Source organism: Temnothorax nylanderi, unplaced genomic scaffold (genome assembly GCF_030848795.1).
Source record: "Temnothorax nylanderi isolate EJ_2023f unplaced genomic scaffold, tnyl_v1.0 TNYL_tig0029_pilon, whole genome shotgun sequence".
NCBI lineage: Eukaryota > Metazoa > Arthropoda > Insecta > Hymenoptera > Formicidae > Temnothorax > Temnothorax nylanderi.
This window is the reverse complement of record NW_027249091.1, coordinates 1,145,361-1,163,025: the sequence shown is the minus strand read 5'-3', so window position 1 is coordinate 1,163,025 and position 17,665 is coordinate 1,145,361. Positions and strand designations below refer to the sequence as shown.

The following is a 17,665-nucleotide window of genomic DNA, read 5'->3' as shown; positions in this document are numbered from 1 at the left end:
ATCTTCGCTCCGTGACGTTCGGCCACGGCGAAGGTGCTAATGAAGACGGCCAGACTCCTATAGATAAATTAAAATATTGAAGTTAATTGAATTTAATTAAGAGTATTAAATAGAGTATTAAGATAAGTGTTTATATATAAGACGATTTTGAATATAAAATTGGACTGCAAGTTTTTCGTTTGATCACTTTTGGTCGCATTCAGCAGACCAAGCCGCTCAGTAGCAGTCGAACGTGATTGGCTCTTACTTTTAGAACCAACCAATCAACGCGGAGTGTTGATAAGACGAACTCAACAGTTGTGTGCAACTGTTGTGTCTGCTGAACGCGCCCAATTCTTCCAATAAGAGGCCAATTCCTTTTAGTGACACAAGTCGACACAAGTGTCGTTCTGTCTTTGTTATTCATTGAATGCCAAGAAGGATAGAACGATGTTTGTGTCGACTTGTGTCACTAAAAGGAATTGGCCCAAGCCAACCAATCGGAAGGTCCTGTGATAATTTGAATTGGCAACGTGGGCAATCGGGGCTTTTCAAAAACGTTCAAGTTGGTTTAGTATCTATGCGGTTTATTAATAAAAAAGTAAATTTAATTCAATAGAGAGCTCATATTATTATAAGTAAATCTGAAAAATAAATGATGGTAAAATACAAATTTCTTCAGAGTTCAGTCTGAGGCTGCGGTCCACTTGACGCTACAAATGCTTCGAAGCATTCCTCTTCTCTTTTCTTTCAATGAAGAAAGAAGGAGAAGAAGAACGCTCCAAAGCATTTGTAGCGTCAAGTGGACTGCAGCCCAAGATGCAAGATATCTTGCTTGAGGGATTCCATTCTTCAGCGACTTGATGCGCGCGGGCGATCGTCGCGCCATTCGCGACTGTTCGCGACGATGTCCGACCGCCGACGTTCCGTCCCTCGGCCGTCGGACCGATTGCGTCAACGCCGAGGTGGAGCGGTGGAGCGTGCGACGCGTTAACACATCGGCGGGGAGTAGGTGTCCCCTCTCCGCGGGGTGTTCCTGTGTTTTCGGACGTGCCCGTCGCCCCTTCCGCTCCTCGCCACGGACGTGTCGCGTTGTTTCCAACAGTCGGCGGACAGCGGTAATTCGACGCGACGCCACACGATTGAGGACAATGATGGACGAGATGTAGATCCGCTTCGGGGCGGAGGGGACGGGCTGTGACTGCGTGACATTTGACAACGTCGTGTCATTTTGGAGCAGACGACGGCGGCGGGGGCCGACGTTATCATCATCGATCCCCGATCGCGGGCGATGCGTCCTCGTGTTGTTGGTAAACCGCGGAGCCCAGCACGTCGGTAGAGACCGCCCGTCGGACGAGAGAGATGGAGATCCTCGGCGACTACGAGTACAATCCCAAGGACCTGATCGGCACCGGCGCCTTCGCCGTGGTCTTCAGGGGCAGGCATCGCAAAGTGAGCACCATCCTGTTCCTGATCCACGCCTCGCGTGCCTGTCTCGCGAACGAGGATTGATTGGTCAAAATTACAAGTTGCCTGATGTACATATAGATATATAGGGAGATATATATATATATATATAAGTATATATATAGATATATCTATATATGTATATATATATATCTATATGTATTTCAATAGAAAAACGCATATATATGTATATATATGCGTTTTCCTTTAATATATGTTAAATCTATTTCTTTGTGAAGATTCCATTGTTCCAGTAGGATCTTACAGGTTTCTGAAACTTCTTTGTCAAACTTTATCAAGATAGATATCGTAGCGTAATACTCACTAGAATAAATAAGGGGCTTGTTTTTAATAGAACTTGGTTACTTCTAATATGAATCTAATGTTTATAGGGAGCTTTCCAGCAAGCGACACAAGTCGACAGATGTCATTCTATCTTTCTTTTTTGGCAATGAGTAACAAAGATAAAACGATACTTGTGTGGACTTGTGTCGCTTGCTGGAAAGCTCCCAAAGACAAAACAACACTTGTCGACTTGTGTCGCTTGCTGGAAAGCTCCCATTATGAGATTCTGAGATTTTTAATATAAAAAAAAAAGAACTCGCTTGTTTGAGATTTCTTTGTGAAATGTTGTCTCGTCTTTCGTAAGATAATATGATGTCTATTAAACGAATTTTTAGTTTCGAGAGAAATCTGCACTTTGACACTTTTTAATTTAATTTAAATTAATCTGTTTTTAAATTAATTCAAATTACTTTGCTTTTTATTATGGAATTTAGTTTTTACTATATTAATACCGAGTCAATAATTATATCTAGCTGCTTTGTATTTTGCAGAAACCAAATTTAGTAGTGGCTATCAAGAGTATCACAAAGAAGACTTTGGCAAAATCGCAAGACTTGCTGAAAAAGGAGATCAAAATTTTAAAGGTGCGCCCTTTGTGCTCGTAACAGATTTTAGAAATTTCATAAATAAAAAGGAGAGGAAAAAAAAGAAATGTTATTAACAAATATTAAAAAATATGTTTGCTATAAATATTGCATATTTTATATTATATATTATATGAAAATTGTGCTTTGTTTTACAGGCATTGACTAAACTGCATCATGAGAATGTTGTCGCGCTATACGATTGTAAGGTAAGACTGTCACATTTATAAAATCTCTGTCATAATATATAATCGAGAGTATATATTATGAAAATATTATAATTAATATTTTCTTGATGCAGGAGTCTAATCATAATGTCTTCCTGGTTATGGAATATTGCAACGGTGGAGATTTGGGAGATTATTTAAATGGTGAGCACACGTAACTTTTGCAAAAAAAATTGCGCATGATAACTAAATCAAGTGAAAAAAGACAATTAATGAAACTTTAATGTATTCAGTTTGGCTTCTGGGTTGGAGCCGCGTGAATTTTTTATTTGATTCCAACATTTTGGGAGTATTTCAGTCAAGGAAAAGCAACCTGATACTGTATCAGGTTGCTTTTCTCTGATTAAATAAAAAATTCATGTGGCTTCAACCGCGAAAGCTTCAAATATCAAACTTTAATGTGTTATAGGACGAATAGGTTTTATGTATAAAGAATTTGTATCTTTCTGATAGCGAAAGGTACTCTTTCTGAGGATACCATCAGGCTGTTCCTCAAGCAGTTGGTTCGCGCGATGAAGGTACTGCATGCCAAAGGGATAGTCCACAGGGATCTTAAGCCGCAGAATATCCTGTTGAATCACAACTGTGGTAAAACCTGTCCACAGCCACATGAAATAACGTTGAAAATAGGTTAGAGCATTTCCGTATCTTTACTAGGTTTGACTCTTTTTTAGTTTGATATTAATTTTTCTATTAATAAATGATATTTGTTGTACCATTGAATGTACAAATGCAAAAATGCTGGTAACAATAATTTATTCTGGATAGGAATACAGCGTTGAGCGCGATGCGCACACCGGTCGCGCGTACCTCAGACGTCGGGCACTTGTCAATTTATAAATGATTGTTCATATTTTTCATGCGCTTCGGATTACGAACATTTCTAGGATACACTCCACGTTCAATTTTATAATATATAATGCAATAAGATACAATAAGTAAAACCGTTAATAACCGGGCGACTCAAAGCGATCGATATATTTATTCGGCGGTTGTTAGAGCGACATTGAATATTCGCCGCGGTCTCGGATACCGCGGTTCGGCGATTTCCCACCTGTTCGACAATTCGCACACGCTACTTACACGTGATCGGGCCGTGCCGCATCAGCCGTTACAAGAATCTATACAATATTAATGCGTTTTTTTTTTGTTTCAGCGGATTTTGGTTTTGCTAGGTTCCTGCAGGAAGGCGTAATGGCTGCGACTTTGTGTGGATCGCCGATGTACATGGCGCCCGAAGTCATTATGTCTCTTCAATATGACGCTAAGGCGGATCTGTGGTCGGTTGGCACGATATTATACCAATGTCTCACCGGGAAGGCACCGCATCCCGCAAATAATCCTCATGCACTCAAGTCGATCTACGAGAATACTGTTAATCTTGTTCCTAGGTACAGAAATATGTAATGTTTAATAGAAGCTTTATTCTCTTTTATGTTAGTATATTGAATTTATATTGGAATTGGAAGGAAAAAGACCTAAATTTTATATAATATATATATATATATATATATATATATAATTATGAAATGTTTCTTTATAAAATAGCGGATTCTTTATATTTTTATGGATTTTTTTTATTACGCCACCATGTATATTTCGTACTGGCTTTTTTCTTTCCTTTAACTTTTTAATCTGACCTTTCTCGAAATTCTTAATTTTTCATTTTATATTAAGAAGAAATTTATAGTAGAAAATAATATAAAAGAGAAAGAGTATCATGTGGATGTGTCTCGTCCTTTTTTAGTATACCTCCTGGAACATCACCGGAGCTGACGAATCTTTTAATGGGCCTGTTGAGGCGCGAAGCGACTGACCGCATGGATTTCGATCAGTTCTTTGGTCACCCGTTCCTCACGGGTGTCCGAGAGAGTCCGAGTCCAAGCCCTGTGCCTACCGAACTGCCGGCATCGCCGGGGACAATGGCAATTCCGATCGAGGAAGGAACGCCGATTGTCAACAGATCGGAGCCCGAAACGACGGAGACTCCTTGCTCCAGTCCCGAGGATGACTTCGTCCTTGTGCCGAGCGACATCAGTAGCGATACTGACAATAATCCGCCAGTCAAGTAAGTGGATAATAAGTGATGATCTGAAAGAAATGAAAGAATATTAGTAAAAGTTATGAAAAAGTTTTAATAATAATCAAGGGGAATTGGCTGAAATACCCTGTACAAAATTGAATTTCTAATCTTCGAATATTTTCATATCTTTATATTTCCTTATTTTGATATAAAATATTTTATTAGAATGCTTGAATATTTATCTGATTATTTTCCAGGTATACCAAACAAGTGAGTAGAGAAGCTGTCAGTCCACCCCGGCCGTGCTTATCGAAATTGGGCGAGTACGTGACATTTTATTATTTTTTGAATATATCAACTTATATCACTTAAATAGAATTGCAAACTTTTTAAATATTAGACCAATTATAATTATTTTCACATTATTGTGTTTATTTTTCTTTTTCTATAATTATTCACTAGATATACCAGACAGACGAGCAGGGAAGCCATCAGTCCACCCAGACCATGCTACCTGCCGATTTCTGAGCCGATTCCCGTTCCATGTCAACGAAATGCAGCGGGTCAGCAACCGCAATCTCCTTCGACGAATGCCGCCCGTTCTGGCAGTAGTGTCGTGCCCCGCTCACAACCGATCAGCATGAAACGCAGTGTGGATTCCCACAGAAGTCACCCACCGGACATCGGCTCCCTCAGTCCGCCTAGCGTGCAGTTTGTCATCGGCACTCCGCCCGGCAGAAGGTACGGCATGTAAGGCGTGTCCTCGAACAGTCGAGTCAAAGACAATTTTTTCTTACTCTGAGTTTCTAAATAATTAAAATTATAAAGAATTCCGCACGATTTATATGAAGAAAAAAAGAAGTTTTCGATTAATTTGCTTGGATTTGTAATATGTTGTAGTTTTTGTGTCCCCGATGAAAAGTCTCAAATTTCATAAACTTTTTATGATTAGTTTCTGAATTGTAATCTCTATTTGAAAATCTACACAAGAACTATTCGTACGTTTGTATAAACGAGTTTGTCTTGTGTGCCTCTTCCTGCATCTGTGTGTGAGTGTTCATGAATATTTTGCCGGCAAAGCATTCATACACACGAGCAGGCATACAAGTGCAAACTCGTGTATACAAACATACGAACGGTTCTTGTGTAGGAGATTTTCAAATGCCTATAAGAGACTAATAATAGAAAGTTGATAAAATTTGAAACTTTTCATTGGGACACAAAAACTACAACATATCACAAATCCAAGCAAATTGACCGAAAAGATTTTTTTCATATAAGTTGTGTGGGGTCCTTTTACACTGATTCTTTTCTCAAATTAGAATAAAATTAAAGATTTCGAAAGAGAGGGAAAAAGAGAAATAATTTTATTAATCAAAATAATCATATATTATAATTTTAATAGAATTTCATTTAAAAAATCTTAATTTATCTAAGTTTTTCGCTTTGCAACTGTCAATGGAACAAATTAATCAGATCTATGGTGTAACAATTAACAGTCTATTAATCTCAAATCGCTATTTGTTTTAAAAATTGTATCGAATTATTCATTTGTAAGAATAATTTATCGAAACTTTTATTTTATTTTATTTTATTTTTATTAAAGGTCTAGGCTTTTGGGACATTTCCATGTGGAAATAATAAAAAAAAGTGAAATAAAGCAATCGAATAAAACTAATTTATCAAAAATTAGGTTGAGCGAGACTCCGCCGCCGCCTAACACCTGGCAGGTCAGCCCTGTAGCTAGACACTCGCACACGCCGAGCGGAACCTCACCGTTGCGCCGTTCCACGGGTAATAACAGCGCATCCTCGCCATTGCTCACAGGTCCGCTAGCGGTACTTGGCTCGCCCACCTCGCGAGCTTTTCAAGATAACAACAACACTCTTAGGCATTCGCCTGTCATACCCTTCGGCACTAGGGCCGTCACCCTTCCAGAAATATCTGGTAATACTTTGACCATTTATATAAAAATCTCGTTGGCTGGAGCAACGTATTGAGATTTGCAGAATACCTCAGTAATAACCACCGGCTCATAATCTGATAATTCTAATCATTACTTCAGTTGACATTTTGTTCCTCGTAAATACATTATATTAGATAAATACATTATGTTAGGAAAAAAAAACTGTCTAAATCTTTTAATAATTCTGCCAATTATTAATTTCGTCTGTAGAAGCCGGTAGTTTCCAAAGTCTCTTTCCGGATATACCGCCGACGACAATCGATGATCGTCCATTAACGTTTATCGCGCCGGAGCTACCGGAGGAGACGCTAATGGAGCGTGAGCACAACGAGATCCTGGCTAAGTTGAATTTCGTCGTGGCATTGTGCGAATGTGTATGCGAAGTCGCCAGATCCAGGGCTGGCCCGCTCGGCAATATCGAGCAACCGGCGCCTCTCGGCAGCATCGAACAGGCTGGTAATGCGGCCACCAGGAAACGCGCCGAGCAGGTCATCCTTCTGGTACGAGCCCTTCAGTGGCTCAGCTCGGGCCTGAATCTGGCCACTCAGGAACTCAAAGCCGGAAGGCTGCAACCGACAGCCACCGTGAAGGAAGGTAAATGATTCCCGTAGTAGATTATCGTAGTATTTATGCGAGTTTAACAGATTCATATTTTTCAAGCATGCTAAACATTTGACCGGAATCTTATCGCCATTTGTCGTTGTAGTTTGTTTCTATTCTTATTTTTATCTGATATCTAACAACAGATCACATACATTCACAAATTCTAAAAATTCTGAATTTAAAAACTTCAAATTTTCAATTTTAGGATTTAGAACCCTGGATTTTAAAACAGATCCTAAATCCTAGAATATTTAAAATTCTAAAAAAATCCTAGAAATTTTACAATTTTGTTTTAAAGTAATATAAAATTGAACGCGACGCAAAATTTTGTTATTTCTGTCCCACGAAGTATAATTCACGAAGTGTATTCTGCGTGTCACCGTTTGTGAAATTACAATTCCGAAATATATTAAGTTTCTATATTCTCACTAAGATAGTAAAATATTTGCGATAAGTACCATTTAAAATGTATGTGATTTGTTTATTAAATTTAAAGTTGGTGTATGAGTTACATATATAAACTATATTTAAATAAAATTGTTCTCTTTCAATATTGCAGTTGTCAGTACCATGAACGAGAAATTTAAGTTGTGTTTGATGGAATGCAAGCAACTGAATAGCGTGGGCCTTCTTCGTCAAACAGGAGCTACGGCGGACAAGATACTGTACAATCATGCGATTCACATGGTACTGAAATAATTTTATATTTTCTTTAATTGCGCTTATTACCTCTAATTTCTTTATACAGTATATCTGAATATACGTTATGTTTTTGACAATTAACAAACGATTGTAAGTATTTGATGTGATTATACTTTTACAGTGTCAATCAGCGGCATTGGACGAGCTGTTTGGAAAAGGCGGCGAATGTTTCCAGCGATATCATACGGCGCAGATATTATTGCATTCGTTAGCGCAGCATGTCAGCCATAGCCAGGATCGAGCTCTACTTATCAAATGTATGTTTTGTCTCCGCGCTGATTGAATTTTCGTCGAAATCGTAAAAAAATCTATTTTTTTTACAATTTTGAAAGATTTGGAAAAGATATGTTTGATAATAGTAAAAATATCATCTCTACTATTTTCTCATCATTTATGTAATTTCTTTTTCAGCTTATACTTGAGATCTTATTTTTACATGAAAACACATTTGCACATCAACTTAATCTTTATTTGCCAATTTAATAATTTATCCAATTGCAGTACCTTTTTACACATTATGTAATAAATAACAACAAGTACTTATTAAATCTCTTTTTTCACTCATTTATAATTTAAAATAAAATTAGATTATCTCACCAAAATAATCTTTCCTCGATTCTATTGTTCATAGTGATCACGGTTTGTCATTAATTTCAGACAAAGAGGCAGTAGAGAAGCGGCTTTACGTGCTACAACAGCAAGGCTACATCTACGCAACCGAACCCACGTAGCGCTTGTGAAACACGGCAGCTGAATGCGGCGGCAACAGCCGCCTAAAAGAGATCCCGCCCGAGCAGCCGCCTGTACCATCATACTCGATATCGCTCTTGTGTAATATATTCTGCCCTATTCTGTACAAAAGGAGTGATTGATGCCACAGCTCTAAACGGAGGCGGGAGTTCTCCGAATTCGCGGCTGACATTATTTTATCAAGGTTAATTAATTCAAAAGAAGGCTCCGTAGTTCCACGCGGAATAGGGTAGACAGAAGAAAATGAAAGTCTCCTGTCCACACCATCTGTCCCCATCCATCCTGTCCCCAGGTTACTTTATATGATTTATTAAAGCTTGGTACAATTAAGATATTACATTGTATAATGTACGTACACGTGGTCGATTAACTAATCTTTGTTTCGTATATCGATCAATAAACATGTGTATACTAACGGCGTTGTGCGTTCAATGCAAAGGCACGTCTCGTCGAACCCGACGTTCGTCGAACAAATGACTGAAGTGATCAATAACGATAATGGCGATTGTACGAAAGTCAAATAGTGAATAATGGGCACTCAATTATCTCAATTTTTTAAGACTAAATAGAACAGCCAATCGCGATAAGCTTGTCACGTCAATGCAAGAATACCAAGTTTTTCAATAACTTTGAATAACGAGTATTTTCGCACGTTATCTTTTTTTATGCAATAAATTTTTACTGAGAAAGAAAAAAGAAGTTTGCTACAAAGTATTCCATTCAATATGCTGTATTGATATAAGTAAGAAAAACGTAATAGATTCTGATAGGAATACTTTGCAGCGATATTCTTCTTTTTATCACTTTCACAAAACATCTTTAACAGAGATAAATGCGAATACTCGATTTTTATATACTCAAAGTACTCGTTAAGCCCACCATTAGCATTAGTCTCGTGAGGAATGCTCTTTTGACACCAAAAGCTGTCTTTCTAAGCGAACATCCACACGCCACCGCTGTGTTTTTGTGTCTCTATTTCTCCCCTTTCTCTATTCGTTTTGTATGTAAATAAGCTTAATTCTTCTTTCCCTCGACTTTTTCAACGGCGGGGAGCTGTTTGTTATCCCGGTAGAGCATGTAATTGAACGCTGCGGCGAAAGAGTTCCACACGACGTAGGGGATGATGAGATAGCCGGCAGCGGGATTAACGTGGTAGAACACGACCCCGACCGCTGCCGTGCTGACCCACAACGCCGCAACTTCGTAGAGAGCCTGTGCACGAATGTAAAAAACGATAGTCTTAATAACATTTTCGACCGAAGCGGAATTACGTAGGATTGCTCCGAAAGCGCTTAACGACGCCACACTCTGATTAATGCAAAAATGATCTATAAAACTATATCAGAATTTTATATGAAACACACATGCTTGATCCGTTCTTGTTTTAGGAATTTAGCTTGAAAGTACACTGGAAAATAATTACAAAAAACTTATTTTTCATTGTTTTTTAATAAAATCAATAAAACGCGATTCTAACCGAACGTGAGTTCACAAAAGTTGGATCTAATCGCATCCAAAGTAATCCCTAAATTCGCTTCGGTCTAAAATCACTAAGATTCAGGGATCGTTCGAGCGATTCGGGCATGGATAGCTTGTTTTTTTTTCTAGATCGTCTTAATTAAAAAGAAACTATTGCATATTTTAAAAGATGAAGATTATGTTTACAAAGATATTCTTATAAAGTTCTGTTGATTATATGTAATCTTTATTTTTAGAAATATAGATTTAAGTCGGCTTGAAAAAATACATGCTCTCTTCTTCGTAATTATCATTGAAACTGAAAAGAAAATTAATTTCTAGTTTTTCTATTTTTTTTTACTAGTCACATTTATTCGCGAATAATTAGGATTAATCTTAAGTGTTGCGAATCTCAAAAAGATCTATCTTGAGTATAGATATCTTCCAGTAGCAATAATTATTTGAGTAATAAATAATTATGAAGATAAAATTATACGGAAAACACTCGAACAGTCCCAAAGGTTTACGATTAACGTATGCGCGCGTGTGCATGTGCGTGTAAAATCAGATGTAATACCCATTTTATGTTGTGAGCCCCGAAGAATAGCGGCGACCACGACCAGTTGAGGGCGAGATTGAGGCCGTAAAGGCTGAGCGGTACGGCCGCTCCCTCGAAGCCACCTCCGTCTCGCCACACGAGGTACGACGAGTAGCCCATTGTACAGTAGAGGGTGGTCCACACGGGTGCGAATACCCAATTCGGCGGGATAGATTTCGATTTTTTCAACGACTGGAACGAGGGTGAAACGGATTAAAGCGCGGCGGACACATCTATACGTACAAAAGCGATATATTACATGTTATATCACTAGCGCGGTAAGGTGTAATTTATTGTAAAACACTTGAGCATTTCCGCGATTGACGGTAGGGTAGAAGTGCTGCTTGGCCGCTCTTTAAGTTAAGTCCTCTTTCTCTTTCTCTCACACGAAAAGAGATTTTGTGTAAGCGAAATAAAAGCATCCCGAGATAACGTATCGACGCTTACTTTGCGAGATAAATATCCGAGAGAAACAGCAGAGACTTTTTCTCTTGAATATTTAAAGAAACAACCTATCTTTTTTCTTACGTATCCTTTAAAATGATACTCACGGACGGAAATAATCACAGACTGCCCTCAATCACCGATTACATAAGCATAATTAATTACAGATTTGCAGTCATATATCATTACTAAGTTTTTGTAAGTGATTCACATATCTCTATTTGAATCATTGTTTGAATACTCGTCATTGGCGATGGATATTCATAGTCATTCTATCTTCATTTATTACATCGAGCAATCCGTTAAACAAATCAAATTGCATTTAAATTGTCAATAAGACGAATCCTATATGACTGAATTTCTATCACGTTATTTGTATCTCATAATAAATGTAAACTTTAGGATACACGTTTATTATAATACAAATCTTTTATTTATGGACGGATGTAAGCCTCAAAAGTTCGTAGTTCTTTTTTTGAAAGACTGTACATATGAAGATTATATAGAAGAAAAGAGACAGAGATAATAGAAGAACACGTCATCCGCGAGAAAAGATATATTAAATGTATTCCTTTTTTGAATGAGAGGTTGTATAAGGACTATGGTCGGTATTCATAGTCGGTTCTTATTTCAAAACCGTCTTAAGTAATGTCTTAAGATGCTAATACGGCTCTGTGATTGGTTCATGGCGTCTTGAGATTGTACTTAAGACGGTCTTAAATATAAGAACCGACTATGAATACCGGCCTTATAAATTCCTAAAGAAAATAATCGAATTGATAGATAATTAGATTCGCGGGATTTTGATTATTTGCTAGAATTACTGATACTTCAGACAAGTATATTTTATCCGTTTTCTGGAGTTTGCATTTATGTATCGCACGTTACGAACTGTAATTTATAAAGATAAATATTACGTAACTCTAAGCTTATGATGACGGTTATAGATAACATTCAGTTGTGCGAAAAATTAGATGAATACGTGCAGTATACGTATATCATTTCTAAATATAAATAATGCATAATATATATTTATTATATATGACCATAAAATTAAGATTGTAATTATAAACTATTATAATTATAAATATCAGATTATAAAGAAATATAAATGCAAGTAATTATAAATAATATTGCAGTAACAATTCTCGTTTTACAGAGTACACGAGGCACAAAAGTCCCGATTTTCATTCTAAAAGCAAGGTAAATCGAATGATCCAGGTAGCACCACATTACTTCGCGAATCGCTCTTGTATCGATTCGCGCATATCAGGCGACCTTCGCCTACAAACGCTTTCGCGAGTTTATAATTAGATTCCGCAGAAAAAGCGCATAACGACGTAATATTCTCCCAATCGGGATGGCGGTCTCTTAATTTCTCATATCGCGCAACATCTCGCGACAATGAGGTGATCCCTTGCGACGCATTTGCGGTGTGATCCTCACCTCGTACCAAATCATATTTTTCCTGGTGACGTAGCCGCCGACCAAGCCGCCAATGTTAGGGCAGACCGTCGCCGTCAGCATGGGCCAATTGATCCTCACCGGCATCTCGGTTGCTGAATGCGCACCTGTTCACCTGAATGTACAGACAGTACGGGATATAATAGGATGTGCAAAGTTCACGCGGACGTGTACGCTCGTGGCGAACGTCGATAAGCGAACTGGATGGGCTTACCTAAGCGTCGTAGATTGCAACGACTAAACTATTGCTTTTCCACACAGTGACGTAGCCGGTTCTCTCCATCTCACCGGTCTTACTCTGTACTATACCGTACGCAAGCCGGTCTCCTCCTTTCCGTTTGGATCACTCAATATCTGTACTTTAAACTTGGTGGACCTAGAAGTTGACATATCATTTATTGATTCATCGATCGCATATCCATGGTGTAAAGAACTTTCTTTACACCATGCGCATATCTTTATCACCTTGATAGAAATAGCGCATCTTTGGAATTTTTTTTTTCAGACAAAGTTGAGATATCTAAAATTATACTGAAGAAAAAGGAAATAGGAAATTGAGAATTTTTTAATTAAATCAATTCATTGAGATGTGCATACACCACTCGGTTCCTTAATTCGTCAAAAAAGATATATTATTAATTATAATAAAATGCGCGGATGTGTCCAAACAATGCATCACAGAAATTGTATTACATTGTATTACAGAGATTGTTATAAATATATACAATATATATACACAATTTGTGTATGTTTTACATAATTCCATTGTTATAAATTATCCATACAGTGAAATATATAATTCTTTCGCGGGGTTCCAGAGAACCCGGCACAAGATGCGTTTTCACGCTTACATGCGATGTGGACGGAATAGAAGTGTGAAAAAGAAAGAGAAATTTGTGTTAAAGAAAAAAAAAAAACTTAGATTAGCGACTCGGTGCGTAAGTAATTCTCAACTGCAAGTTCTCGTTGTAGGATTAGGCTCGGTACGCTTTTATTTACACATGAGTAAATACATTTCAATAAATACACGTGGTGCAAAATATATCATAATTATACATAATTATACATGATACTTATACACGAATCGTATCCTTTATGTGATATCTCGTAAACGCGATATCGCATATGTAGGTACTTATATAATATGTATATTTATGTATATCTGCATGTAGAATGACTACGTAATTTAGATGTATATGTGTGTATACAGAGTATTTCATCAAATGTGAGCATAATTTCACTTAATTTCACTAGTAGACTTTAAGAAACAGCCTGTACATATGCATTTACATATGCATCGTGTGTTGTGTATGTGTACGTGTATATATATACATATAAATTCCCCGGAAATAGATTAACTGGCCTCTTATCAAACACACGGCTTTGCGTCAATATTTGCGCGTCATATTGCGTGTCATGATCGAACTATGGTTCGATATCACATGTTATTAATTCAATCAAAAATAAATGCGTTTGGTATGATCATAATCCGAGCGAGAATCATATGCAAGGTGTTCCGGAATGAAATAGAATAAATTGCAACGATTGTTTGATTAACCTGGAATTAATTTTTCTCCAATCGAAACTATCGAGACGTCAACTGATGCTTAAATAATTTAAAGATTTAAAATGAGGGATATTTTTCACAAAAGAGAATAAAAGACAAAAAAATTTGAGTTATACCGTTCAACTGATTTGAAATAGATTTAACTGGTTCCTGCCTATCACTTAATTTAAAAAAATAATAATAGACAATTAATTAAAGACTTTTATATATGGTCTCCTATTAAAAAAAACTGACTGAAATTCGTTGAGAAGCCTATTGTTGGAATTAGGCAAGTTTATTTCAGGACGGTTGAGTACAAAGAACATTCTCGAAAGCACTTGACAATGGACTTTATCCAAGAGCATAGTAAATAAAAGCTTCTTTATTTGTGATCAGTCACTCACGTCGTATATGTGTGTGTATGTATGTGTTATTAATTCACCTTTGCTCAACGCAACAAAGTACTGTTCGTTATATTTTAGAGCCAGCACCAACACCATTCTATAGCGTAGTCATCTTCTCCTTTACAATTCTTCCCAATTTATTCTCATAATCGAGCCGAGCCTTTCACCAGAAAGGCCAGAAGTACTCAACGTCCTTCCTTCACTCACTCTTTTCATCTTTATTGTCCTTATCGTGCGCGCTTCCCTCCTTTCTGCGAACGGGCTTAGACGCGAACAGATGCTCCTTGACGCGTTCCTTGACGAGCTTCTGCGGGATTACCATGATGGTGGTGGCCGAGTTTCCCACAAATAGTAAGAGGAACATGGCGCTGAGCACTGATACATGCCACGTCGCCTCTGGATGGTACGATAGTTCGTATAGCGTGTACGCGTTATAAAGCTGAAAGAAATAACCGGCAAAGAGGAACGGCAGCAGAAACGAGAGACCGCGCCACATCCATGAATGGAATCCCTCGATGGTGATATCCATATTGTCTCTCTCGCCCAGCGCTTTTAACCGGTACAAAACCCCGCGTTGGTACCGAAATTGCAAGTACTGAACTACACCTGAAAAATGAGTGTATCAGAGTTAGTTAAAAGTTTAGCTATTACACGCAGTTAAGAATAATAATATTGTAAGTTACATTTAAATTATAGATACAAACAATTTACTTAATAGATTTTTGACCAAGATAGATTTGATAGATTTTGCTAAAAATTTATACAATACTTACTGATATACACGTTGAACCACATGAACTGGCTACGAAACTGGTACCACGGTCCCGTGTTTGGCCAGACTAGTAGAACAGCAGATATCACTGTCGAGAGGAAATGATGGAATCTCCACCAGCCCTTAATTTTTGATCCGTTCACTTTGAGTATACTTTCTCTTATCGTTAACGTGCAATAGTACCAGACGAGGAGAAACATGAAACTAAGTTCTAAGGTCCTGAAAAGGGAAACGCAATAAAGGTTATAAAAATATATATAAATTTTCGTATAATGAACAAGAATACTTATATTACTACTAAATTTAGTAATATAAGTTAGAATATAAAAATGAAGAAAAATTTTATATATCTGTAATCATATATTTATTTGTAGATAGAAAATGCAATATTGATCATAATAAATTAAACGAATAGTATCTCACCTTATGTTGGTAAATAGATTCAATACAGATAGTACGAATCCAATTACCGATAGCACTAGTTTAAATTTCTCATATTCGTCTTTGTACTTGAATCTGAAAACAATCGTCATAAAATCACTCTGTATACAAGATGCGTTAGATTTGATCCTCAACAGTAACATACTTGTCGCTGTTATTTAATATGGAGACATTGACACTGCCCAGAATAATTTGTAAGTAAACGCCGTTTTGTTTAGGTAACGTTTGTTCCATCTCCCTAAGCTGCTGTTCCCTCCTCGTCATAGATTTCCGCAAGTCTTCTCGTGCTTCTTTTGTGCTCAGCCTGGAAATATAAAAATCATACAGATTATCGGTTACAATACTTTAATTTCAACAATTATGGATACTCCAATTATTCCTATCAATGTATTTTTCTAAATACTTAATAAATAAATATATTAGCTTGCATAATTAATATAATTAAATTCTTAAACATCATCGCATGTCCTTCTGAGAAAAATATGCAAGCTGACACTATGCAAACTTACTGTTTCAAGGACTTGGATATTACACCCATCCGGTATTTCTGGTGGGAGATACCTTTGACACATTTTGCTTGCAGCTCACCAATTTCTTCCAATTTCAAAAGATATTCCCTATTTAGTGCCTGCAAATAAAAATGCCTCTTTAGAACACAACAGCGATATCCTCCAATATCTTGATTATCAGTTAATGAGCGATGATCACAGATCTCAAGTATGATTCGTGACCGATCGATAATGATCATTTGACTATTCTTATTATTCCTCATATCACATTATGTATTTTTTCCATTATCTCTCGCATAATTCATACATTTTTATTTTATTAATGTAATTTATGTTGCTTTATTTCTTCAACTGTCATATTGCATGAAATAAAATGATGAGGAATAATTGCGAGTGCGCGCGCAGCGCGCTACAATTATCGCGGTTATTATTAAAATTCCGCAACATCACTCGCTATTAAAATGCAGCATCGTTAATCGGAATCGGTAATTAATCCTGAAAAATACACGGCGCCAGATCGCTCGCGCGTGATCAATTTTATCGTCAAGGTCACGCGAGCGTCACGTGACGCTCGCGAAAAATCGGCGAAACCACGGATTTCTCTCCTTCTCACTCCTTCCCGCCGTCCAGGTCGGCACCGCGATCCGCGGATCACGATGCGATCATGCAGACGTGACGCGAGGGGAACGAGACCTAACCTCGTCGGCCCCCGTTCTGTTACAGGGGGGCGAGATCCTCACCTCGAGTTCCTTGTAGTCCTGCGCCAGGTCGTTCCAGTCCTTGAGACAGGTCTCGGCGTCGATGTCCATCGCGTCGGGAGGGGGAGGGGGGATTCGGTCTCGGCTGGAGACGACGTCCGTTGGGATCGCAGGACGCAGGGGATCACAAGCAGATCACAGATTACAGATCACAGGTGGGATCGTCCGGTGTCCGGTCCGATCTCAATCTCTTTCTTTTCTCTCTCTCTCTCTCTCTCTCTCTCCCCCTTTCTCCTTCTCGTCAGCGGTAGCGGTTTCACGACTCGCTCGCACTTTCTGCACCCCGCAACGCGCGGCGAACGCGCAACGGAGAGAGAGAGAAAATGGATAAAGGTGAGGGTGCAGGTAGGACGGCACTGCGAGGGTGCAGCAGCGGTGCAGCTCCACGGGACCACGGGCCAGGTGCGCGACGACGTTCCTCGGCCACCAAAATGCCGGGGAACCGGGGATTACGCGGATCACGGCGCGAGAACGGCAAGGACGACTGACGCCGATACCCGAACCCGATGACTGATAAATGATCGATCGATGCCTCGTTGTCTGATAACGGCCGCGATAACGCCGTCGCGGTGAGCGTCGCGTCCGAAAGTGTCGCGCGGCGCGCGAGAATTAATTTGGATCATAT

The 17,665-nt window shown here is 38.3% G+C and overlaps 3 protein-coding genes across 5 annotated transcripts; 1 reads left to right on the top strand and 2 right to left on the bottom strand.

The window, feature by feature from the left end:
- The first annotated feature begins 870 nt into the window (after nt 1-870).
- Atg1 (serine/threonine-protein kinase unc-51-like protein Atg1) lies at nt 871-11,134 on the top strand. Of its 2 annotated transcripts, XM_071702325.1 has the most exons (14): nt 872-1,431; nt 2,283-2,375; nt 2,534-2,584; nt 2,677-2,746; nt 3,056-3,232; nt 3,759-3,993; nt 4,350-4,670; nt 4,883-4,948; nt 5,088-5,366; nt 6,319-6,572; nt 6,802-7,185; nt 7,754-7,881; nt 8,018-8,153; nt 8,554-11,134. In XM_071702325.1, exons 1-14 carry the CDS (start codon nt 1,342-1,344, stop codon nt 8,625-8,627), a joined length of 2,358 nt encoding a protein of 785 aa, XP_071558426.1. In that variant the 5' UTR covers nt 872-1,341; the 3' UTR covers nt 8,628-11,134. The 2 variants fall into 2 exon arrangements, with proteins under 2 accessions (XP_071558427.1, XP_071558426.1); XM_071702326.1 differs by lacking the exon at nt 2,283-2,375 and having other exon boundaries at nt 871-1,431.
- Nucleotides 8,940-12,982, bottom strand: Tspo (Translocator protein). Its single transcript, XM_071702333.1, has 4 exons — nt 12,825-12,982; nt 12,593-12,725; nt 10,682-10,894; nt 8,940-9,858 (listed from the first exon to the last, which is right to left on the bottom strand). Exons 2-4 carry the CDS (start codon nt 12,695-12,697, stop codon nt 9,661-9,663), a joined length of 516 nt encoding a protein of 171 aa, XP_071558434.1. The 5' UTR covers nt 12,698-12,725; nt 12,825-12,982; the 3' UTR covers nt 8,940-9,660.
- Nucleotides 12,983-13,570: 588 nt separating this feature from the next.
- Nucleotides 13,571-17,665, bottom strand: LOC139770408 (transmembrane protein 120 homolog). Of its 2 annotated transcripts, none has more exons than XM_071702330.1 (6): nt 17,023-17,665; nt 16,283-16,401; nt 15,919-16,077; nt 15,756-15,848; nt 15,334-15,551; nt 13,571-15,166 (listed from the first exon to the last, which is right to left on the bottom strand). In XM_071702330.1, the coding sequence occupies exons 1-6, from the start codon at nt 17,089-17,091 to the stop codon at nt 14,760-14,762; spliced, it is 1,065 nt and encodes a 354-aa protein (XP_071558431.1). In that variant the 5' UTR covers nt 17,092-17,665; the 3' UTR covers nt 13,571-14,759. The 2 variants fall into 2 exon arrangements, with proteins under 2 accessions (XP_071558431.1, XP_071558432.1); XM_071702331.1 differs by lacking the exon at nt 17,023-17,665 and adding an exon at nt 16,590-16,700.